Source organism: Acipenser ruthenus, chromosome 40, assembly GCF_902713425.1.
Source record: "Acipenser ruthenus chromosome 40, fAciRut3.2 maternal haplotype, whole genome shotgun sequence".
Classification (NCBI taxonomy): domain Eukaryota; kingdom Metazoa; phylum Chordata; class Actinopteri; order Acipenseriformes; family Acipenseridae; genus Acipenser; species Acipenser ruthenus.
The window spans coordinates 7,275,294-7,299,471 of NC_081228.1; the positions used below are offsets into that span (position 1 = coordinate 7,275,294).

At 50.3% G+C, this 24,178-nt stretch overlaps 1 protein-coding gene across 5 annotated transcripts in view; it reads right to left on the minus strand.

Moving 5' to 3' along the window:
• The window catches only part of LOC117397346 (centrosomal protein of 164 kDa-like), a 35,326-nt gene extending 11,232 nt beyond the window's left edge, over positions 1-24,094 (minus strand). The window contains exons 1-22 of one of the 5 annotated variants that reach the window (XM_059010119.1): positions 23,940-24,094; positions 21,579-21,693; positions 20,770-20,881; positions 19,604-19,838; positions 16,821-16,964; positions 16,540-16,650; positions 16,379-16,456; positions 15,267-15,380; positions 13,186-13,818; positions 12,642-12,719; positions 12,251-12,334; positions 11,541-11,629; positions 9,822-10,187; positions 9,391-9,522; positions 8,543-8,759; positions 8,312-8,389; positions 7,213-7,332; positions 6,046-6,168; positions 5,105-5,248; positions 4,813-4,896; positions 3,160-3,228; positions 2,884-3,071 (exon numbers count right to left, since the gene is read on the minus strand). In XM_059010119.1, the coding sequence (XP_058866102.1) occupies positions 2,884-3,071; positions 3,160-3,228; positions 4,813-4,896; positions 5,105-5,248; positions 6,046-6,168; positions 7,213-7,332; positions 8,312-8,389; positions 8,543-8,759; positions 9,391-9,522; positions 9,822-10,187; positions 11,541-11,629; positions 12,251-12,334; positions 12,642-12,719; positions 13,186-13,818; positions 15,267-15,380; positions 16,379-16,456; positions 16,540-16,650; positions 16,821-16,964; positions 19,604-19,838; positions 20,770-20,881; positions 21,579-21,660 (3,281 nt within the window). In that variant the 5' untranslated portion in view covers positions 21,661-21,693; positions 23,940-24,094. Of the gene's footprint in view, positions 1-2,883; positions 3,072-3,159; positions 3,229-4,812; positions 4,897-5,104; positions 5,249-6,045; positions 6,169-7,212; positions 7,333-8,311; positions 8,390-8,542; positions 8,760-9,390; positions 9,523-9,821; positions 10,188-11,540; positions 11,630-12,250; positions 12,335-12,641; positions 12,720-13,185; positions 13,819-15,266; positions 15,381-16,378; positions 16,457-16,539; positions 16,651-16,820; positions 16,965-19,603; positions 19,839-20,769; positions 20,882-21,578; positions 21,694-23,813 lie in introns of all 5 variants that reach the window. The other 4 variants (XM_059010117.1, XM_059010118.1, XM_059010120.1 and 1 more) reach the window with 4 other exon arrangements.
• Positions 24,095-24,178: the final 84 nt, after the last annotated feature.

Sequence of the window (24,178 nt, forward strand, 5' to 3'; positions counted from 1 at the left end):
ATGGGGCGCAGTGTATTATGGGGCGCAGTGTATTGATGGGGCGCAGTGTATTGACGGGGTGCAGTGTATTGATGGGGTGCAGTGTAATGACGGGGTGCAGTGTATTGATGGGGTGCAGTGTATTGATGGGGTGCAGTGTATTGATGGGTGCAGTGTCTCTGCAGTGTATTGATGGGGTGCAGTGTATTGATGGGGTGCAGTGTATTGACGGAGTGCAGTGTATTGATGGGGTGCAGTGTAATGACGGGGTGCAGTGTATTGATGGGGTGCAGTGTATTGATGGGTGCAGTGTCTCTGCAGTGTATTGATGGGGTGCAGTGTATTGATGGGGTGCAGTGTAATGACGGGGTGCAGTGTATTGATGGGGCGCAGTGTATTATGGGGCGCAGTGTATTGACGGGGTGCAGTGTATTGACGGGGTGCAGTGTATTGATGGGGTGCAGTGTATTGATGGGCGCAGTGTATTGACGGGGTGCAGTGTATTGACGGGGTGCAGTGTATTGATGGGGTGCAGTGTATTGATGGGCGCAGTGTATTGACGGGGTGCAGTGTATTGACGGGGTGCAGTGTATTGACGGGGTGCAGTGTATTGATGGGGTGCAGTGTATTGATGGGTGCAGTGTCTCTGCAGTGTATTGATGGGGTGCAGTGTATTGATGGGGTGCAGTGTATTGACGGGGTGCAGTGTATTGATGGGGTGCAGTGTAATGACGGGGTGCAGTGTATTGATGGGGTGCAGTGTATTATGGGGCGCAGTGTATTGACGGGGTGCAGTGTATTGACGGGGTGCAGTGTATTGATGGGCGCAGTGTATTGACGGGGTGCAGTGTATTGACGGGGTGCAGTGTATTGATGGGGTGCAGTGTATTGATGGGCGCAGTGTATTGATGGGGCGCAGTGTATTGACGGGGTGCAGTGTATTGATGGGGTGCAGTGTATTAAGAACATAAGAACATAAGAAAGTTTACAAACGAGAGGAGGCCATTCGGCCCATCTTGCTCGTTTGGTTGTTAGTAGCTTATTGATCCCAGAATCTCATCAAGCAGCTTCTTGAAGGATCCTAGGGTGTCAGCTTCAACAACATTACTGGGGAGTTGGTTCCAGACCCTCACAATTCTCTGTGTAAAAAAGTGCCTCCTATTTTCTGTTCTGAATGCCCCTTTATCTAATCTCCATTTATGACCCCTGGTCCTTGTTTCTTTTTTCAAGTCAAAGAAGTCCCCCGGGTTGACATTGTCTATACCTTTTAGGATTTTGAATGTTTGAATCAGATCGCCGCGTAGTCTTCTTTGTTCAAGAATAGATTCAATTCTTTTAGCCTGTCTGCATACGACATGCCTTTTAAACCCGGGATAATTCTGGTTGCTCTTCTTTGCACTCTTTCTAGAGCAGCAATATCCTTTTTGTAACGAGGTGACCAGAACTGAACACAATATTCTAGGTGAGGTCTTACTAATGCATTGTAGAGTTTTAACATTACTTCCCTTGATTTAAATTCAACACTTCTCACAATATATCCGAGCATCTTGTTAGCCTTTTTTATAGCTTCCCCACATTGTCTAGATGAAGACATTTCTGAGTCAACATAAACTCCTAGGTCTTTTTCATAGTTCCCTTCTTCAATTTCACTATCTCCCATATGATATTTATAATGCACATTTTTATTGCCCGCATGCAATACTTTACACTTTTCTCTATTAAATTTCATTTGCCATGTGTCTGCACAATTTTGAATGCTGTCTAGATCATTTTGAATGACCTTTGCTGCTTCAACAGTGTTTGCCACTCCTCCTATTTTTGTGTCGTCTGCAAATTTAACGAGTTTGCTTACTATATCAGAGTCTAAATCATTAATGTAGATTAGGAATAGCAGAGGACCTAATACTGATCCCTGTGGTACACCACTGGTTACCTCACTCCATTTCGAGGTTTCTCCTCTAATCAGTACTTTCTGTTTTCTACCTGTTAACCACTCCCTAATCCATGTGCATGCATTTCCTTGAATCCCTACTGCGTTCAGTTTGAGAATTAATCTTTTATGCGGGACTTTGTCAAAAGCTTTCTGGAAATCTAAATAAACCATGTCGTATGCTTTGCAGTTATCCATTTAGAATGCTGCATCCTCAAAAAAGTCAAGTAGGTTAGTTAGACACGATCTCCCTTTCCTAAAACCATGCTGACTGTCTCCCAGGATATTGTTACCATATAGGTAATTTTCCATTTTGAATCTTATTATAGTTTCCATAAGTTTACATATAATAGAAGTCAGGCTTATTGGTCTGTAGTTACCTGGTTCAGTTTTGTCTCCCTTTTTGTGGATCGGTATTACGTTTGCTATTTTCCAGTCTGTCGGTACAACCCCTGTGTCAAGAGACTGTTGCATGATCTTGGTTAGCGGTTTGTAAATAACTTCTTTCATTTCTTTGAGAACTATTGGGAGGATCTCATCTGGTATTGATGGGTGCAGTGTCGCTGCAGTGTATTGACGGGGTGCAGTGTATTGATGGGGTGCAGTGTATTGATGGGTGCAGTGTCGCTGCAGTGTATTGACGGGGTGCAGTGTATTGATGGGGTGCAGTGTATTGATGGGTGCAGTGTCGCTGCAGTGTATTGACGGGGTGCAGTGTATTGATGGGGTGCAGTGTATTGATGGGTGCAGTGTCGCTGCAGTGTATTGACGGGGTGCAGTGTATTGATGGGGCGCAGTGTATTGACGGGGTGCAGTGTATTGACGGGGTGCAGTGTATTGCTGGGGTGCAGTGTATTGATGGGTGCAGTGTATTGACGGGTGCAGTGTCTCTGCAGTGTATTGATGGGGTGCAGTGTATTGATGGGTGCAGTGTCTCTGCAGTGTATTGACGGGGTGCAGTGTGTCTGTGTTACCTGACTCTCCTCTGCAGTCTCTGGCTCTGGCGCTGCAGCCCCTGCACCTCTGTCTCCAGGCTCTCCCTCTCTCCCTGCAGCCTCTCCAGCTCCCGGCGGGATTGCCGGATGGAGTCCTGCAGCGAGTGTTCCTCCACACGGCTGGAGTCCACCGTGGCTGCTGCTGCTGCTGCTGCTGCTAGGGCTTTCTGCAGGGGACAGACGCACACAAGACGCAGGCGTTGTGAGTGTTTTAGTGCGGCGTGATGGATGGAGGGATGCGTGCATGTCTCATACCTCTCTGTGCCGCTCTGCCTGCTCCTCTTCCTCCTGCAGCTGCTCCCTCCTTCTCCTCAAAGCTTCCTCCTGCACACAGGGAGCAGAGCAGGGAGGTTTACTGGGCAAGTCACATCATAATTAGGGACCTACTTAAAACTCTAACTGTGTTTAAAAAGCAAGCAGCAGGAAAATGAAGGGGTCACCACGAAATTCACTTCCTAAGGGGCCAATGCATACCGGACTAGTACGGAGATCAAAAATAAAATAAAAAACTATGGATTTAAATGAACTACTGCACAGCGCAAGAGACGCAAACTGCGGATCTTAATTCTGCAGATAGGCTTCTATTATTTTATCCCTTACTTTTGAAACGCAGCTAGAATTTTAGACCCGAATTGGCACGCTTTCTTTCTTTTGACTCGGTACTAATAAAATAAATTCCTGGATGGGACACACGACAACAAACGTGCTGCAGACGGCCTTTCTTAAAGAATCCCAGAAGCCCTTGAGGGTTTCGGGACTGTTTCTAATTGATTTCCACATCTGTATTGGCAAAGCGTTGCCTTACAATTCCAACCAAGCCCATCTCTTCCATGTTAAAATGTATTTGATTATCCGTCACAGCCCGTTTTTTTTAGCTTTTTCTCTTCTCGCATGTGTGAATCAATCCACGCACATGGCTGTGTGTCAGGACAGACTGTCCGCGGCGTGCTACAGGGCTGCGGGACACTCTCTGGGTTACACAGAGCTTCAGAGAGTTCTACCTGACGAAAACGCAGCCACAAATAAACTAACGAGAGGAGCGACTCCAGCTACGGGAACCTGAAACACTTTAAACAGTTTCAGATACTCTGGGATTTATTTTGCTATTGGATCGTAACGTGGAATTTGACACGCTGCTACCAATGAATAGGCACCACATCTATAAGAACGTTCTGTACAGCCCACGTGTCCACAGTCGTCTCTTTCGGTAAGTGATATTTTCATATCGTTCTGAATTAAAATAATGTTGAAAATACAATACTGTAAACAACTACAGTACATATAAATGGAAGCCTATTTATTTTGAAACACAGCTATGAATTTTTTGACATCTTTTTTGTGTTTCCTGAAAAACGGACAAGGGTTGGAACGGACCAAAATGAAATAATCAGATATGCGTCACACACGTTTAACCGTCACTGAAGTCAAAATGTTATATATGTGAGTGCTGACTTTATTATCTACTTAATATTGTATTTAATGTTTAAACAGGTCAGTGCAATCTTAATTTTATTCTATAACCTACCCGGGAAACATTTTAAGTAGCCCCCTAATGAAATACCCCAACGAGAGGTCACTCAGCTCACCAGTGCTGGTTCATCTCAAAACTGTCCAGCCAGGTCTTTAAGGATCCCAGTGATTCAGCATCAACAGCATGGCTTGGTATTTAAGGATCTACCTGAGGATCAAACCCCAGTCTCCAGCCTTAGAGATCAGCACACTCTGTCTGCTGTGCTAGAAGAGTACGGCTCCATTGAAAAAGCAGACAGAATGGATTTTGATGTTGCTTGACTCGGGCAGCTAGTGGAGAGAGTTCACCACACTGTATGAAACACACAGAAGAGCGCTCCAGCACAGCCCCCTGCCCTCATGCCTCCCTCTGTCAGCTCACTGTAAAGCCCCTGGTACCTGTGCCTGCAGCTGGGTGCTCCTTGCCTTCAGCTCCCTGGCCCTCAGCTCCAGCTCATCCCCCAGGTCTTGTAGTTTAGCCTCCTGTCGGGGAATGGGAGAGGACTGGCAATGAATCGCACAGCGGTTCACTCGGGATAAGATATTTTAATATGAATGGCAGTACGGGTTCCTGTTTCAATCAGCTCAATCTAACCCTGGCGGAATTAGCCAAAGATGATGGTCACTATTCCCATACCTATTGGTATAGATTTCCAATTGCTACGTGTCTAACTGTGTTGTATAGAAGCACCTTCTGGCTGTGAGCGTGCCGTGTGTCCTGCAGCCTCCCCTCCAACTCAGCCCTCAGCTCAGACAGCTCTCTCTCGTGAGCCCCCAGCAGTCTCTCTCTCTCCTCCTGCAGAGTGCTGAGCAGCCTGGCCCTCTGCTTCCTTTCCTGCAGGGAAACAGAGCCCCTGAACACACGAGATACACACAGAGAGGACAAACCAGCTCCTCTCCAGGGAAACAGAGCCTCCGAACACACGAGATACACACAGAGAGGACAAACCAGCTCCTCTCCAGGGAAACAGAGCCCCCGAACACACGAGATACACACAGAGAGGACAAACCAGCTCCTCTCCTGGGAAACAGAGCCCCCGAACACACGAGATACACACAGAGAGGACAAACCAGCTCCTCTCCAGGGAAACAGAGCCCCCGAACACACGAGATACACACAGAGAGGACAAACCAGCTCCTCTCCTGGGAAACAGAGCCCCCGAACACACGAGATACACACAGAGAGGACAAACCAGCTCCTCTCCTGGGAAACAGAGCCCCCGAACACACGAGATACACACAGAGAGGACAAACCAGCTCCTCTCCTGGGAAACAGAGCCCCCGAACACACGAGATACACACAGAGAGGACAAACCAGCTCCTCTCCAGGGAAACAGAGCCCCCGAACACACGAGATACACACAGAGAGGACAAACCAGCTCCTCTCCTGGGAAACAGAGCCCCCAAACACACGAGATACACACAGAGAGGACAAACCAGCTCCTCTCCAGGGAAACAGAGCCCCCGAACACACGAGATACACACAGAGAGGACAAACCAGCTCCTCTCCAGGGAAACAGAGCCCCTGAACACACGAGATACACACAGAGAGGACAAACCAGCTCCTCTCCAGGGAAACAGAGCCCCCGAACACACACACGCGGCTCAGTATCTCTGCTCTCACTCACTCACCTCCTCCAGCTGCTCCTCTCTGATCTGCTCCAGCACGGCTCTCTGCTCCTCCTTCAGCGCCTCCAGCTTCCTCTCGTGATCCCGTTCCACTTCCTGCCTCTTGTCACGCAGCAGGTCACTCAGCTGGGGGGAGAGACCCACAGGCTACGTGACTGCGGGCTGGGTGTCTCTCTGTGTCAGTGTGTGTGTGTCTCTATCAGTGTATTTATCTATGTCTGTGTGTGTGTCTGTATGTGTGTCTGTGTGTGTGTGTGTGTGTGTGTGTATGTGTGTGTGTGTGTCTGTATGTGTTTGTATGTGTCTGTGTGTCTCTATCAGTGTATTTATCCATGTCTGTGTGTGTGTCTGTGTGTCTGTATGTGTGTCTCTGTGTGTCTGTACGTCACTGTGTGTGTGTGTCTCTGTAGTTCACTCACCTCTCTCTATCAGTGTATGTGTCTCTGTAGTTCACTCACCTCTCTCTATCAGTGTATGTGTCTCTGTAGTTCACTCACCTCTCTCTATCAGTGTGTGTGTCTCTGTAGTTCACTCACCTCTCTCTATCAGTGTATGTGTCTGTACGTCACTGTGTGTGTGTGTCTCTGTAGTTCACTCACCTCTCTCTATCAGTGTATGTGTCTCTGTAGTTCACTCACCTCTCTCTATCAGTGTGTGTCTCTGTAGTTCACTCACCTCTCTCTATCAGTGTGTGTCTCTGCAGTTCACTCACCTCTCTCTATCAGTGTATGTGTCTCTGTAGTTCACTCACCTCTCTATCAGTGTATGTGTCTCTGTAGTTCACTCACCTCTCTCTATCAGTGTGTGTGTCTCTGTAGTTCACTCACCTCTCTCTATCAGTGTATGTGTCTCTGTAGTTCACTCACCTCTCTCTATCAGTGTGTGTCTCTGTAGTTCACTCACCTCTCTCTATCAGTGTGTGTCTCTGTAGTTCACTCACCTGTCTCTATCAGTGTATGTGTCTCTGTAGTTCACTCACCTCTCTCTATCAGTGTGTGTGTCTCTGTAGTTCACTCACCTCTCTCTATCAGTGTGTGTGTCTCTGTAGTTCACTCACCTCTCTCTATCAGTGTGTGTGTCTCTGTAGTTCACTCACCTCTCTCTATCAGTGTGTGTCTCTGCAGTTCACTCACCTCTCTCTATCAGTGTGTGTCTCTGCAGTTCACTCACCTCCCTCTTGTACTCGGCCGCTTGCTGTATTTTCTGCTGAGCCTTTAGCAGGTCTCCCTGTAGCTGCTCCTCCTCGCTGCTCTGAGCCTCTGAGATTTGCTTCTGCAGGCTGCTGATCACCTGGGAGGGGAGGCGGGAGAGGAGGAGCAGCTATGAAACAAGCACAGCCCAATTCTGAAGGGTCTGTCAGCGTGAGATTGCTTCAGTTTTACTGCACATACTGCACAGCACGGCCCAGTTCTGAAGGGTCTGTCAGCATGAGATTGCTTCAGTTTTACTGCACATACTGCACAGTACAGCCCAGTTCTGAAGGGTCTGTCAGCGTGAGATTGCTTCAGTTTTACTACACATCCTGCACACCACAGCCCAGTTCTGAAGGGTCTGTCAGCGTGAGATTGCTTCAGTTTTACTGCACATACTGCACAGTACAGCCCAGTTCTGAAGGGTCTGTCAGCGTGAGATTGCTTCAGTTTTACTACACATACTGCACAGTACAGCAGCGGGCTTCAGTGTGAGGGTGGAGTTCACAGCACACATGAAACTGCTCAAATCCAAGCTTTCACTCCACGACATCTTCTCAACTCACCTACATTTTTTTATAATGAACATAATTTAGATCTTTAATTAACAACATGTAATCAAAGAAGCTACAAAATGGGACGCCTCAGAGAACATGACTTTGACCCAGTCATCTTTGGACCAGTCTTTGCATTACAGTAAAATGAGAGCATTCCAGGGTGATGCAAAACATTTGGCCACAGCTGTAGATTTTTTCATCTTGTTTTCATTTTGAACTTTTCCATTCCCTCCTCAGTCACGCACTTTGTTCTGATCCAGTTGAGCTACAGCAGGGGGGCCAACCCTGGTCCTGGAGAGCCACAAACCAGCAGGGTTCCTGGGTATCTTCAAATCAATGTCTACAGACCTGGGATAAATATCAGTGTTGACCAATTAAGAAGGCGATTGGGTTCAATGAAGTAACTGAGAACGAAAAGCAGACGCCCTGCGACTCGATCTCCAGGAGCAGGGTTGGCCTCCCCTGAGCTACAGAGCTGTTCCAGTCTGGTTTTGAGCCCTCTTCCCCTCCCCTCTCTCCTACCTTGCTGTGCTTCTCCTGGGCCGTCTCCCTCAGCTGCTGCAGCTCCTGGGAATGCTGCTTCTCCAAAGCCTGGAGCTCCTGTGGAGAGCAGGAACAGGGACACAGTCAGCCTGTTTCTGGGATAAGACCCCCCACCCTTTCACTCTGCAACCAGTGTTAACAGACTGACCACAATGAGAGAGGATGCCATCTCTTTTACAGCAGCCCCCTCTGTCCCCTCCCTGCTCCTACCTCTTTCCTCTGCTTCTCGTGAGTGCTCCTCAGTTGCTCCAGCTGCCTCTCTCTCTCAGCCTCCAGCCAGCGCCTCTCCTCATTCACCGCCTCCTCCACCTCCTTCCTCAGGGAGTCCTGCAGCTCCCTCCTCTTGGCCTCCAGCTCCCTCGACTCGGAGGCCCTCGCTGCCTCCAGAGAGCCCCTCAGATCCTGCAGGACAGACTCCTTCTCCTCCCTGGCAGGAATTCAATAACAGGTATCAATCTCCAATCGCCTCTCTGCCCTGAAGTGGCAGCAGCTAACGAAACCCTTTCACAGATCTCACCTGTTGCGCACTGCGGTTCACTATGCAGGTTTGAAAGATAAATCGCAAACATGGATTTGAGACATCTGGTAATCTGAAAGCAGAGCCTTCAAACAGACATTTCTTTAACTGAGTGTCATACCAGATATCTTTAAAAAATGACATGTTTATTTCGTACAATCACTATTGATCCCGCTGTTGCTTTCCTCCAGCCTGGCTGGTCTTATCAGCATCACTGAATACAGGGAGGGTGCCCCCTAAGTCAGGCATCAAACACATAGTTTTTAATACTGGCTGTCTCTCTATTTCATGTGTGAAATGCCTTTCAGCAAAGAGGAACGAATTCAGATTGATGTGTGGAAGTGCAGATAGTAACAGGGTTTGTGGTCACTTGATTTAACAGAGATCATATTAAACCTGCAGAATCTGATGTTTCCTGTGCTGTCTGACTTATGGGACGCCCTGTTGAGACAGTCAGTGATACAGCAGGTTTAAACAGAAATGCTTTAAGATGTGCCACTGCTTTGGGTCATCAACACTGCCCTGTTTCACAGGCGCTGACCTGAGTTTCCTCTCCTCCTCCTCAGTCTCTGCTCTGATTTGAACCCGCAGCCTCTGCAGCCTCTCCTTCTCCTCCTCCCTCAGTTTCTCCTCCTCTTCCTCTGTTTCCTCTCTCAGCGTCTCTCTCAGCGCCCTGCGGGAGAAGCACACACAGACACAGTGAAACACAGTCACAAGCCACAGTGATCTTAACACAATCTCTACAGGAGTCCTTCACCATAAATACAGTTTGCTCTTTTTAACCCAGGCCTACCACTGCGGGTAAGACGTGCAGGAGACGCTTCTTCTCACAGAGAGTGGGGAGGGTATGGAATGGGTTACCAAGCCATGGCGTTGATGCCGGATCACTGGGATGCTGATGGGAGGAATGGTCTCCTGTCGTTCGTAAACTCTCTGACATGTTCTCTTGTAAGCGGTTCCTGAGCTGGGTACCTGAGTTTGTGTTCCTTCTCCTGATGTAGGACTCGTGCCTGCTCCTCCTCCTCTCTCCCCATCTCCTCTCGGAGCCCCCTCAGCCTCTCCTGCCTCTCCTGCAGGGCTCTGCCTCGCTCTGCCTCCAGCTGCCTCTCCGTCTCCTGACTCTGCTCCTCCACCGAGTCTTGAGAAGAGTCCCGAGCCGTTCCTCTCTCCACACCTGGCCTGCGCTCTCCATACGAGCGCTGCAGCCTCCCGCCTCTGTCTGCCTCCTCCTGCCTCTCCTCCAGGCCTCTGCCTGGTTTAGCTTGCTGCTTCGGCTCTTCCAGAGGGTCAGGAGTGCTTTTCTCCTGCTTCTTACGCTCTTCATCCTGCCTCTTGCGCCTGGGGCAGCAGAACAGAGAGAGACAGAGTTACAACATTGAAAAATAAATGCGCTTTGGAGCCCCAACAGGTGGAGTAACAAGGTATCCGAACAACACTGCGGTAGCAGAAGCTAATTTACTACTAACAGACAGAAACCACATCACGTACCGTCTGGTAATCTAAAACGCAATGGAAGCAAACCACTTGAGATTGACAATGCAGTCACATGACCAGCACTACAGGGACTGCAGCCCACATGCACATACCGGACAGGACCAGGACAGGCTGAAACCCGCTCAGGATTTATGAGCAGATGAAATTCAGCACACGCCTTTGACATGCACTGTACATTTCTGAACCGCCTCCTCTTCTCATCGGCTGTTCCAAGAGAAACGGGCAGTCGAAACTCTGCAGCTCTGTGAAGCCACGCGAGAGCTTCTCCCAACGATGCCTCTGCAAGTCAGCCCGTATCCATCAGCAACTGATTTACATTTTGACATGAATACGTTCCACACACTGCCCTGACTCCTCAGCTACACCGTACCAGCGGAGGCACAAATAATACATCGGATGTAAAATAAGTAAGCAGGTCTTATCAAAACAGGGTTCTGTCCCAGAGTCTGTGGGATGCACTCCTCTGCACAGCAGTAAAGAGGGCACTGTGTGCTGTGTGTGGAGGAGCCTTACTCCAGGTGCTGCTCCGGCTTGTGAAACACTTCCACCTTCTCATCATCATCCCTGGAGGGGCTGGCACCTTCCTCACCGGGGCCAGGAACAGCTCTCCTAACGGGGCTGCCTTCCTCCCTCCCTTCCCTCTCCTCCACCCGGGGCTTCTCTTCTACATGGCTTTGCAGAGACAGAATCAGAGAGTGTGTGTGTGTGTGTGTGTGTGTGTGTGTGTGTGTGTGTGTGTGTGTGTGTGTGTGTGTGTGCAGCGCACCACGGCTACAGAGACAACGCCTGCAAAACAGGCGACCCTCTCACAATGGCTGTGTGCAGAGCTGCATTGTACTCACATTGTGTGGAAACAGAAGAAGGATGCAAAGCAGAACCTGTATTTGCTGTCAAACCTGCTCAACTTCGCTCAGCCCGGTGAGCTGCACTTTGTCGATCAGACCCGCAAGGCTTCAGTCATTTTTCTTTCAATATTTATCTTATGTTAGAAACGCAGTCAGCCTGTCTGGAGGGTTGCTCTGTGTTCCCAGGACAAACCCTTTGAGATTGACCCTGCCAATCTCCTCCAACCCAACCTCTTTCCCCTGCATCTAAAAGCAGAACCCCGCCCCCCGCCTGCCCAAAAACTTTCTACAATGAGTTATCAAATTAGACCAGCATTTCCGTGCCACACGAGTGTGGTGTGTACTGGTTTACCTTTCCGCAGCCTCGGCTCTCTTCCTCCTCTCCTCCTCTTCCTGTGCTTTCACACTCTCCTCTTTCCTGTCTTCCACAGAGTCCTTTTCCTGTAGGGACAGGGGCGTCAAGCAATCTGTACTCTGCGGTCGCTCATCGCAGCCCTGCGGTCGTCCCTTCACGTTCAAACCCGAGCTCTCCTTGGCTCCCAGTCTGTTTCTCTCACCAGTACTACTTGTAAAGGTAATGTAGTGGACAGAAGACAGCACACACAAACCCATTCACACACTGACCCCCCCCCACACACACACACACAAACCCATTCACACACTGACCCCCCCACACACACAGACACACACACACACAAACCCATTCACACACTGACCCCCCACACACACAGACACACACACACACAAACCCATTCACACACTGACCCCCCCCCACACACAGACACACACACACACAAACCCATTCACACACTGACCCCCCCCCACACACACACACACAAACCCATTCACACACTGACCCCCCCACACACACAGACACACACACACACACAAACCCATTCACACACTGACCCCCCCCCACACACAGACACACACACACACAAACAAACCCATTCACACACTGACCCCCCCCCACACACAGACACACACACTCACACTCACAACCCCTCAGCTAGTAGAAGGTTTATCAGAACCTCTGGAGTTGAAATGTTGTTTAATTCTTACCTCTGATTTGGGGCTCTGCAGGGCTGGGGAAAGGGCCTCCACATCCAGGACCTGCTCCGAAATGCAGGATCCAAACACAGGATCCTAGAAAGAAAAAACAGCAGGGGAGTGAGAGCGGGGAGTGAGTCAATGTGCTGGGGAGTGAGAGCACAGGAGTGAGGGCAGGGAGTGAGAGCACAGGAGTGAGGGCAGGGAGTGAGAGGGGGAGTGAGAGCGGGGAGTGAGAGCAGGGGGAGTGAGAGCAGGGGAGTGAGAGCAGGGGAGCGAGAGCGGGGGAGTGAGAGCACAGAGTGAGAGAGGGAGAGTGAGAGCGGGGGAGTGAGAGCGGGGGACTGAGAGCGGAGGAATGAGAGCACGGGAGTGAGTGCAGGGGAGTGAGAGCAGGGAGTACCTTGTGTTTTCTGGACTCCTCCTCATCAGAGTGCAGGGAGACCCGCAGCTCCTTGATGTGTTCACTGGCCTCGGAATCCTGGAGAGAGAGAGAGAGAGCGAGAGAGAGCGAGAGAGAGAGAGAGAGAGAGAGAGAGAGAGAGAGAGGAAGGGAGAGAGGAAGGAGACAGAAGGATAGAGAGGTAGAGACATTACCACATAAACAGACTTCTCCCTTCATACAGGACTGGGGGGGAGGCTGGATATCAGTGTGCAAAGCTCAGACAAACCCCCCTACCCCCAAACACATGTGACCGGCACTTTGATGCACGTTATCATCCTCACCCTAAAGAGCTAGTAAAACTCACAGTAAAATGACATGCGCCAGAAACAGCAATTCAATGGGAGTTTAATTACCAGCCCGGCTCGGAGCCGCTACAACACTTCACAACACATGCAGCGCAGACGACATGAGCCATCGCTACTGCCCTCCTACGAGCGAAGCAGTGTCAGGGAGGAGGGACGGGGTGCAGAATGAGGGCAGTGTTGGGGTACACACACCCTACCTCTTCGGGCTGGGTTATCAGGGGGACAGTCCCAGGCTCCTTGGAGGTGCTCCTGCCCCCTCCTCTCTCTATAATCAGCTCCTCTGACTCCCCACAATCAGAGTGGGAGACGCTGCTGGTTTCTTCCTTCTCTCCCTCTCCCTCCCCAGCCCCTTCCATCTCGACACTTCCTCTGTCTGGCTTCTCCTGTTCAGACACCTCCGGGCTGTCCTCTCCCTCCTGGTCTGGCTCCGATCTCATCTCCTGGCTCTCCCCCGTCTCCTCTAGTATAGAATCCATGGGACCCCCTTCACTCCTCCTGGCCCCCCACATAGCTTTGGAAAGAGAGGGTTTCTTTCTGTCTTGAGGCGGACCTCTCTCTTTCACCTCCCCAGAATCCACACTCATTTCTCCAGCCACTTTGGACAGGGGGCTCTCCTTTTCTCCAGGGCCTCCAGTCTCGGGGTTCCCTTCCGCCTCCTCTTCCTCCTCTACCTCGCTGCCCGTGTCTCTGTCCTCCAAGCCTGCAGGGGGCGATCTCTCGCTGCCTGGCCCTGTTTTGTCAGGGGTGGGAGGGCAGACCCCATCGCTGAGGCAGTCTGGGGTGGAAGCTTGGCTCCCAGCTACTGAGCAGGGGTTAGCCTTCAGAGATCCCTTCAGTCCAGCAGAGGCAGCGAAACCAAGGAGAACAAAGACAAGGGGTTTGTGCAGCATGGCTACATTTATACACAATACACAGTTTACCAACTGGCTTCATTTGTTTTAGCATTTCTACATTTAGCACTGTTGAGTATTTAATAATTGTCAATGATATAAATAACACAGGCTACACTTCATTACTTTAATGGTGATCGCACATTTCTAATGATAATCTTTTTTTTTTTTTTTAATTTAGTAATCGGCAATTGATTTTTTCTCCCAATTTGAAATGTCCAATTGTATTTTCGGCTCAGCTCACCGCTACCACCCCCTCGCTGACTCAGGAGGGGCGAAGATGAACACATGCTGTCCTCCGAAGCATGTGCCGTCAGCTGCCCGCTTCTTTACACACTGCAGACTCACCGTGCAGCCGCCTCAGAGCTACAGCGTCGGAGGACAACGCAGCCCCGGGCAGCTTACAGACAAGCCCGCAGGCGCCCGGCCAGACCACAGGGGTCGCTGGTGCGCGGTAATTTGGAAAACTAAATGATGCATGATCACTTTTAGAAACGTTATCACTTTATAAAATCAGCTTCATTTGAGTGCAAAAGCAGTGCACTTCTTACCAGCCCTACACACACTACAGCTACTGAATCCATGCCAAGCAATCTACAGGACCTGGCAGCACAGCACAGCAAAATAAAGTGACACGTTAGCTTAGATACGGTGTCCCATTCCAGAGGTTTGTTCCTCTGACTGTAACAGGCGCTACTCACACAACTTGAAACCAGGTACTACTTAAAGAACACAAGTAAATACTACAGCAGCCTGATATTCATTAAACTTTCACAGACTTTGTTCAAGAAGCCAGTACCAATCTTGGCAGTGAATACAGACCTGTATTTTATTCACTCTGAAAAACGGTGTTCTTTAAAACCCTCCCGAGTTAAAGCTTTGTGAATAGGGCCTAGAGAAATCAATTGTGTTTATTTGACCTGCCATGTGCTGTACAGTGTTAGATGAAAACGCATGACCCACAGCAAGCTCATACTAAACTCACAGGCAAGCAAGCCTCTAGAAAAGCAAACGAACTAGTGCAGCAGCCAGGAGTTTCAGCATACTGTACTGATCTGTTTAAATAACAAACATACTGCAATTCGCACCATTTTTCAAAGGGTAGGGATCCTTAGAAAGGTTTACCATGGCAAAAATGGCACAGCAGTTTCACAGTGTCCCCGTGTGCGGTCTGTGTTTGCACTCTGCAGTTCACCCTGCCCTGCGTCAGCACACTCAGCTGATCTCCACCCTGGCATACCCTAGTAAACGTTTAGAAGGGCACACACAGGCTCCAAAACCAGAGGCGTGCAGGGCTTGTAATTCAGATTAGCGCAGGGAGGGTGGAGTGCAAGGCAGGGGAGCCAGGCTTCAGCACAGCACTACAGCATGCAGGAGTCGGGGGTCACCTCTCGCAGGCTGTCCCCCTCTTCGTCCTCAGAGGCGCGCAGGTCCTGCAGCTCTGGCTCAGTCTGCTCCTCCGGGGGGGCACTCTGGGGGGGCGTCCCTGCGCTCTCACTGTCCTGGACAGAGGAGGGGTCAGGGTCACACTCACTCCCAACCCCAACCGGCTCTCTGTCCGAACGCTTCACAGGGAGACCCGCTGCCTCTGCCTCGACTCCAGCCCTCTCTCCATGTCTCAGCTCCAGTCAGTTATAACGCAGCCCCTGCCTGCCCTGTCCTGTCTGTGGGATTGCGTGGGTGTCACTCTAGCAAAGCCCTCGGAGGGGGGCTGTTGTAACACAGATGGGGAGCACGAAGCAAGTCACGCGCTTATCAGCGTGCAGATTCTCCTCCAGACAGTGAAACGTGACAGGGAGAACGCTGACAGGGTAGTGAAACGCACCGCTCTGCAGCCTCAATGTCTGGAGGACAGTGGTGAGCAGCCATGCCCCTAGGCTGACCCTGACCCTGGTAATGCTGACTCTGGTAATGCAGCCTCCCCTGACCAGACAGGCAGCTGACTCTCAGAGCAGGGGGGGGGGGCAGTCCTGCACTGTGCCAGCAGCGCACACTGCCACCCAGTGGACACTCTATGAACACATGAACTTCTTAAAAAACACACACACACATCTTTATATTAAAGTTTAAAAAAAAACATGATTTGTAAAAAGAAAAACACCAAATAAATAAATAAATAAATAAATAAATCAATAAATAAATCAATAAATAATAATTTTGCCCCGGGGCTCATTCATATTGGTGAACATTACTGTTTTCTGTTTTTACTTTGTATTACCCATAGAACAATCAATAATAATAATAATAATAATCATAATAATAATAATAATAATAATAATAATAATAATAACGAGTGTGTGTGACGGTGTGCGACTGTGTGTGTGTGTGTGAGACAGTGTGTGTAGAATTGTGTGTGTGTCTGACAGTGTGTGTGTAGCACTGTGTGTGTGTGTGTCTGACAGTGTGTGTGTGTGTGTAGCACTGTGTGTGTGTGTGTAGCACTGTGTGTGTAGCACTGTGTGTGTGATAGTTGTCGTGTATCCTTCTCTCAGCGCTGTACCTCGTACTCGAACCCGGCTCCCAGGGACCCTATGTCCATGTGCAAGTTCTGCAGCAGCCGGGCCGTCCCACGCGGACTCTGAGAGAAGAGAAGGGTGAGGGAAGTTACTAACACGGGGTGCAAGCGCTTCTCAATGCTGCAGAACTGCATGCGAAATCTACCTCTCCCTCAGAGACTCTGTCCTCCTCTTCCTCAAACCCGAGCAGCGACAGGGAAACCTTCTCCTCCGGCCTCACTCCCAGCAGACTGGAGTCCAGCCCCGACCGGGGGAGCTGGGGCAGAGTGAGAGGGGGAGAGGGGTGGAAAGAGAAGGGGATAGGGAGAGACAGAGGGAGAGAGATTTTATAATTATTATCATTTTCTTTTCACACAAAGGGTTAAGCTTTTTACTGCAATTCATTTTTTTCTGAAACAAAAAAGAAACACCTGAGTCAGCACTCACCCCGCACGACGATCGCAGGGGCTCCAGCCCTCCCGAGCTGCCCACGGATCCACGCAGCGTGGACCCCGAAGAGTCCAGCAGGCCACGGAGCGGAGCCAGGGACCCCAGAGGAGCCTGCACAGGGGCCAGCGCTGACATCACAGGCTGAGGGGCCCGATAAAGGACAGAGAGGGGCAGTTAGAGGCTGTGCTCCTGTCTGGGACAAAGAAAACTCCCCCCTCCTCTTAATCCCTGTACCCACAGCTGCCAACTCCTCACAGTTCATTTAGTCTGCCTGCCTTTCTGTACAGCATACACAAGTCCCTTAGTAACTGCTGTTAAATTCAGATTTCACTTTATAGCTGCGATTATAACTCAATTTGTAACCCTGTTGCAAAAGTGAATGGCGGACAGACACTCAACATAAAAAAAGCATGTCATAGGAGATATGAAAGAGGACCTACATACAGTCCCAATTAACCCAAGCCTCCTTACAGTGCTGAGTGCTAACCCTTGCGCTGGCTCTCCCTACCTGTACACTGCCTGGGCTCTGCTGCATCTCCAGCCTGTCCGTCTGTCCCTGCCTCATGTCGATCCTCCCACTGTCACTGTGCTGACCTCTGGGGACGCCCCACACCCTGCCCATCTCTACAGCACCGCCTTGCCCTACACCCTGTCTTCTCACTGCCTCTCCCACGCTCTCCAACCCTGGCCTATCCTCCAGGGTGAATGGAGAAGCCCCTGCCTCGCTGCCTCTGCCCTCCCTGGACCGACGCACTTTCGTGAGGATCTCCCAGCACAGCGCCTGGTCCTCAGAGTCGGTCTTGCTAGCTGTGGCTGACAGGGCTGGTGGGATGCAGCAGGAGGTCGATTCCGGTTCTTCCCAGTCGCAGTGCTGGTCCCCCAGGATGTGGGAGATGAGGTGGCTGGCAGCTGAGCTAACGGCTGTGCTTGAGGCTTCGTACGCTGACGCTGTCTCCTCCCATTCCTCCATCCCTTCCCGCTTCACTGGAGCTTCGTCTGAACCCTCGTCCTGCTCCTGCTTCTCTCCCACACCCCCCGGTCTCAAGCCAGCCCCTGGGACTGTGGAGGACACACCCGCAGTGCAATCACAGACATGGACACTGGGGGGCTCTGCTGCGAGCTCTCGGATCCTCACAGAGCCGCTCTGCTTCGGGGTCTTGCTCTCATTCCTAGATCCTTCCTCCTCTTCTCCTCCCCTATCCAGATATCCGACCCACTCGGCGCGACTCTGAATGGCATCTTCTGAGGTCTCCCAACACCTTGCAGACTCACCCACCCCAACCTCCTTTCCACTGAGCTCACGGGACCCCACCCCCCCTCTCAGACTCTCCTCGGCGACTCTGCTTTCTGTTCTTTCCTCTGTCGGCTGTGATTTCTGAGTGAGCCTCTCCCCTCCCCTGCCCCCCTGCTCTCCCTCCCCCCTCGTGGTCTCCTCTGCTCCTGCGTTAAGCTCGTCACTCAGACTGGTTTCCAGTATCACCACTTCGCAATGCCTGCTGAAGAAGTAGCTCTCAGAGGTGCAGACTCCCAGCCTCTCGTCAGCCTCCACACTGTCCCGCTCACTGCAGGACTCCCTTTTCAGGAATTTCGGCTCTTCCTGTGCTTGTGGATGCATTCCCCACGTCTCCAGCTCTTCCTGGAACGTATCCCCCGGGAAGCACGCTTCCTCTGCGACTCCAGCCGGGATGACCAGCTCTGAAATATCTTCCTCCGGGATATCGAACGCTGGGAGCGTGATCGACGGACGGGCCTGGATGTCGATGGCGACGGGTAACTCTTTCTCCGCCGCCCCTGCAAACGAATCCTTCTTGACACCGGGTGAGGAGTCCCTAGCCTGGCTCCCTGAAGTCTCTTCTGGGTTTTCGATTATTTCAGCGGCCCCTCCCTCTACCCCTAGCCCCCCCTGCCTTCCCAGGATCTCCTTGGCATCCTCTAGGATGGCTCGGCTCTCCCTCCGGATAGCCAGGGGCTTCAACGTCTTCCCGACAGCGGTGACGGCAGGGAGGGGTTTCCCTGAGAACGGGGGCGGCACGCTGGAGGGCAGGGGGGCTGAGAAGGACAGGAGGGCAGGCTGGCAGTGCTGCTCTCCCTGGTCCTGCCCTGCCTGCTCTACAGACCCTGCGTCCTGCTGTCTGGCTCGCGTGAGAGGGGGAGCCATCCTGCAACAGCCTGCTTCTACCTGCGCTTCCTAAACAAAGAGTACAGACATGTCACGCAGCCCTGCTGCTGCACCATCAGAGAGAAGCTCAAAGAGACGCAGTGAACTCCATTAACCCTGACCCTGACCCTGACCCTGACCCTGACCCTCTTCACATTACGTGACATCTTTACATTGCAAACGCTCCTGTTACATCAACAATTTGCAGTTATGGATGTTCATAACAACAGACTCATTGTCTTGTATTTTTTTTTGTAGTGTAGTGTGCTGTTTACTGTAGCGTAGTGTATTGTAGTGTATTGTATTGTATTGTAGTGTAGTGTATTGTATTGTATTGTATTGTATTGTAGTGTATTGTGTTGTATTGTAGTGTAGTGTATTGTATTGTATTGTAGTGTAGTGTAGTGTATTGTATTGTATTGTATTGTATTGTAGTGTATTGTGTTGTATTGTAGTGTAGTGTATTGTATTGTATGATATTGCATTGTATTGTAGTGTATTGTGTTGTATTGTAGTGTAGTGTATTGTATTGTATTGTATTGTATTGTATTGTATTGTATTGTATTGTAGTGTATTGTATTGTATTGTTTATTGTATTGTAGGCACCCCTGTATATACTCACCGCCGGGGGTCTGAGCAGCTCTTTCTCTTTCTCTCTCTTCTCTTTCTCTCTTTTCTCTTTCTTCTCCTTCTTCTCTTTCTTCTTCTTCTTCTCCTTTTTCTGTCCAAGCCCCTTGGCCTGCAGCTTGTCCCTCTCCGAGGCCACCAGGCTGCGGTACTGCAGGTCACAGGGGTGATCCCAGGTGGACTGGCCCGAGGTGAAGTTAAAGTAGTACACTTCACCAGTCACGTCCTGGCTGAGGAGGAGAGGGGGGAGGGGAGGGGGAGAGGGGGAGTGAGAGAGAGGGGGGAGAGGGGAGGGGGAGTGATAGAGGGGAGAGGGGGAGAGAGAGAGGGGAGGGGAGAGAAGAAGGGGAGAGAGGGGAGGGGGAAGGGAGGGAAGGGGGAGTGAGAGGGGGAGGGGGAGAGAGAAGGGGAGAGGAGGGGGAGAGGGGAGGGAGAGAGGCAGAGACAGAGGAGGGGAGAGAAGAAGGGGGAGAGAGGGGAGTAAGAAATAGGGGAGAGGAGAGGGGGAGGGAGGGAAAGGGGGAGGAGAGAGTGAGAAGGAGAGGGAGAAGGGGAGGGAGAGAGAATGTGGCTGAAACCTTTTCGTTTTGCATACTGGGTGATACAACACAAACAAAGCCAGTTATTTCAGGATTCGATCATTTACGAGTCGGGTTTGTTATTTGAGGTCTGGCCATGTCGACAGTGCATTGGCGAGTGCTGTACTTTACAGCAGTCTCTTTACAGCAGTCTCTTTACAGCAGTCTCCCACCTGGTCCTGGAGAGCTACTGGTGCTGCTGGTTTAAATTACAACCTATCTCTCAGTTACTTAGTTGAACCAATCACTGGCTTAATTAGTGAAGATTAACATGTGTTCCAGACCTTTAGCCACTGATGATGTAAAGACACCTAGAAAACCTGCAGGATCGGGGCTCTCCAGGACCAGGGCTGGAGACCCCTGCTTTACAGTATAAACGGCCTCTTCAATATTTCACCATTTTGTGATGTGCGAGTCAAGCAGCCAGCGGAGGAGGACTGTGCTATACAGTCACCGTGAGGGTGTTCTTCTCTTAGGGGGTAGGGGGAGCACGAAGGCTCCTAATTCTATAATAATCCACTGAAGGGTTACATTGCCCCGAAGCGGCCCGGCAGGCGTGTCTCCAGGTGTGTTCAGCTCTTACCACGGCTTCCACTCCGACGGCAGTGGCATCACAATGCCCTCCCTGGCCAGCCACATCAGCTCGGGCTCCTTGTCAGGGTCGATGCCCACCTCCCTGGCATAGTCCCGGATCTCTAACGGAGACAGAGAGAGAGAGGCAGGGATGGAAACAAGACTCCCATCGCAGAGCGCTTTCATCCATCCCTGGTTTCACGAGGAGCTTGTTACCTCTCCACCACTGGAGAGGCAGGGCAGACGGGATCAGAGACAGACGGTTTACTGCAATGTGCATGAGACTGAACAACATCGTGCACGCTATGTGCAAAAACACTTTGAATGAACATTCCTACGCTGTACAGAGCCGAGATGCCATGTGCGATACAGGCTGGGTGCTTAGGGAATCCCTGTACAAGTTTCACGCTTGGAAAGCATGTGTAAACTGTAACCCGTGCTGCACAAGCCCTCCCTCGAGGTCCGGAGCGCTCCACGTTTTATAGGGATCATTAAAGGGAAGGAGGGTAACTAGGTTCGGTTCTGCAATTTAAGATACGTGAGCAACGGGGTACAGGGGGGCTGTGGAGCTCCAGGACTGGGACTGTGCACCTCTGCTGTAACACAGAGCTCAATTCCAGTGCGCACTCACCCGGGCTGGAGACCCCGCTGCCCCTGACACTGCGGTCCCGTGTTCATTCAGACGACCCGCACTGCCTGCCAGCCCCAGCTGCAGGATGGGTGGAAGTGCGTCACAACACTGACCAAACAACTGACAGCAGGGCGGTACCTTGCTCAGTGGGGATGTAATTTGTAATTTGGATAAAGCCAGGCCAGTACCTTGCTCCGTGGGGATGTAATTTGGATCGTATTCTTCCTCCAGGATCATCTGATCCCCAATCTGTCCTCCTGCTGCATCCATCTCTCTGGGGCTGCTCTCCCGCTGCGGCTCTGACTGATGAAAAGCACAAGCATTAGAGACTGCAGAGCCTGGTACTCGGGGCTCGAGACTCACACCAGCCCAGGCTTCACAGCTTCAGCTAAGTACACTAGCTCACTAGCACATTCATTTCCTTGTGTTACAATGACGGTACTGCAAGACAAGAGCAAACTCCTATTACATCGGCTACAGATCCACACGCGGTGTGAAATAATAACACTCTCAATAGGGTTGTGTATTGCTGAGATTGCAATGTTTATCACATATAATTACATCCCAATATGCTATTATTATTGGTGTTATTAATATTTAGGCAGCGGTTTGATATGAATCTTGGTTTCCAGCAGCGTGATTATTACTCACTATGCAGAAGGCCATGCTTTGGTGACTCCCTTGTTTCAGCGGTGCTGGTAATTACAGAACACATTACTATGACACTAAGTTGTAGCAGGTATGTAGGCTATTATGAAAATGGATGATCTCGCAATTCCTGAAGACCGCTTTCCAAAGGCAGTCCTAATAGATCTGTGCGAGATGTGGGGTCCCCAGCTGCACAGACCACGCAAGAGCATGCACCCCATTACTCAAGCCACTGGTAGCTTTCAAAGGCGGATGGGACACTGTCATTTCTCAAGCCTCTTTCAGCCCTCGGTGTCTTCAACCCCCTGCAGGGAGCAGCAGCAGACTGGAGGGAAAAGGGATTTCCATTCACTTGCTGGTTCCCAATACGACTGTACTCAAGACTGAATGAATTGAACTTCGTGAACAGAAAGCAGGACCGTTCAATTCATGCGCAGGTTATAACTGCTGCCCGTCTGTGTCTACTAAATGATGTGGCTGAGGGCACAGCTAGTTCACTTGCAAGTGATTTGAATCGTGGTTCACTTGCAAACTAACTCCTTTGGCACGCGAGGGTATATGGGGCGATTACAGTGAAGCCAGACGCAATGCATGTGCAAATAATGATTCGACTGTCATTCTCTAGTTGTCCTCTGACTTTTCATTCCCTTGTGACACCTTTACTGCAATAGTAAATCTCAGACACGGGTATTAGCGCAATTTCATTGAACAGCCCTGGGTTGAGCCAGTTAGTAAGCCAGCCCCACAGTCATTGTTTTTGTGAAGTGCTGTTGTGTGCATGTGACACTATGGTGTTCTTGTGTGGTGTGTGCGCCTCACTGTATTGTGTGTGTGTGTGTGTGTGTTTGACAAGCCCTGCGTTGCCTGTGTGAGACAGTGGAGAGACACTTTCCTCGAGTCACAGTTTGATGCACATCCTGGTGCGATTACTATACTGAATCCATTAAAACTGAATTATTTAAAAAAACGTTTGTGATTAACTCGCGGTTTACTGTCACGCGTTATCTGAAGCGTTGAAACCCATATCTATATGTATCTACAGGGTGATCAGAAAGTTTACCGCATCAGTGATATATGGTGCGTTTCTAAACCCCATGTGTACCTCGGTATGTTTGTTTTGTATTGTGTGGGTGTACAGTTAGTTACACAAACGACACAACTCGTCTTGCTCGGTTTTGTTATGCTTACTTCTGCTGCCTACCAAAATAAAAACCAAACCAATCTGTGTATCGTGTGGACGTGTCTAACCCGTCTCCATACGGCATCAACTACTCAAGAGCCAGCGACGGGCTGCTCGGTCATTCTGTGCAGCGTCTTTAACCGTCATCTCCCCGTTATTAACTGCTCTCTTTAACTACACTTGTGAGAACTCACTCGAAGTGTGTGAACCGCACTAAATGCCATGTATCAGATGACATCAATACAGCTTGCGAGTTTATCAGAGACATGTAAATGTAGTATTTGATGCGTTAAATAACCTGTTGGCAAAAGGCAACCAACCTGCATTTTTGCAAGATGCACGGAAATCGCATTTTAATATTTCTGAGTACGGCCAGTCTAACGATGAGCCGCATTTATTTTGAAAACTGGAGAGGACCGCATCACATTAGAAACACGAATGTTTCACCAGGATTTTACAGAAACACCCCAGATTAGGCACTGCAACACACAGACACAAACACTGGAAAGCGTCGGATTAAAACGGCAGAACATATATTAATACTACCTTGTAAAGTTTACCTTTCCCAAAACAAAACAGTCAAAGTGTTGCATACCCGACTTACAGCTCATAAAAGCTCCTGACTTGTCGCCCACTCGAACGGCAGCCCTTTAACAGTTCTAAACTAAACGAAACATGATTACATTATTATCTCTCTCTCTCTGTCTCTGCCCATCCTTACCAAACTGAATCCCTACGCCGCTTCCAGGGACGCGAGGTCGCTTCCGGGTTCCCTCTTAGCAACCAGCAGAGGCGCCGCCTTCCAGTCACGCGATTGGTCACCGCCGGAAGACGCAAGCTGCTAATGGTCGATGGGAAAGTCAATCACTGCAGAGTTGAAATGTGGGGTTCATGGGAAATGTAGTTTTATTTAGTGTCGCGAAACTCTGAACCTTTGACAACAGGCTATTTGTGGCGGTC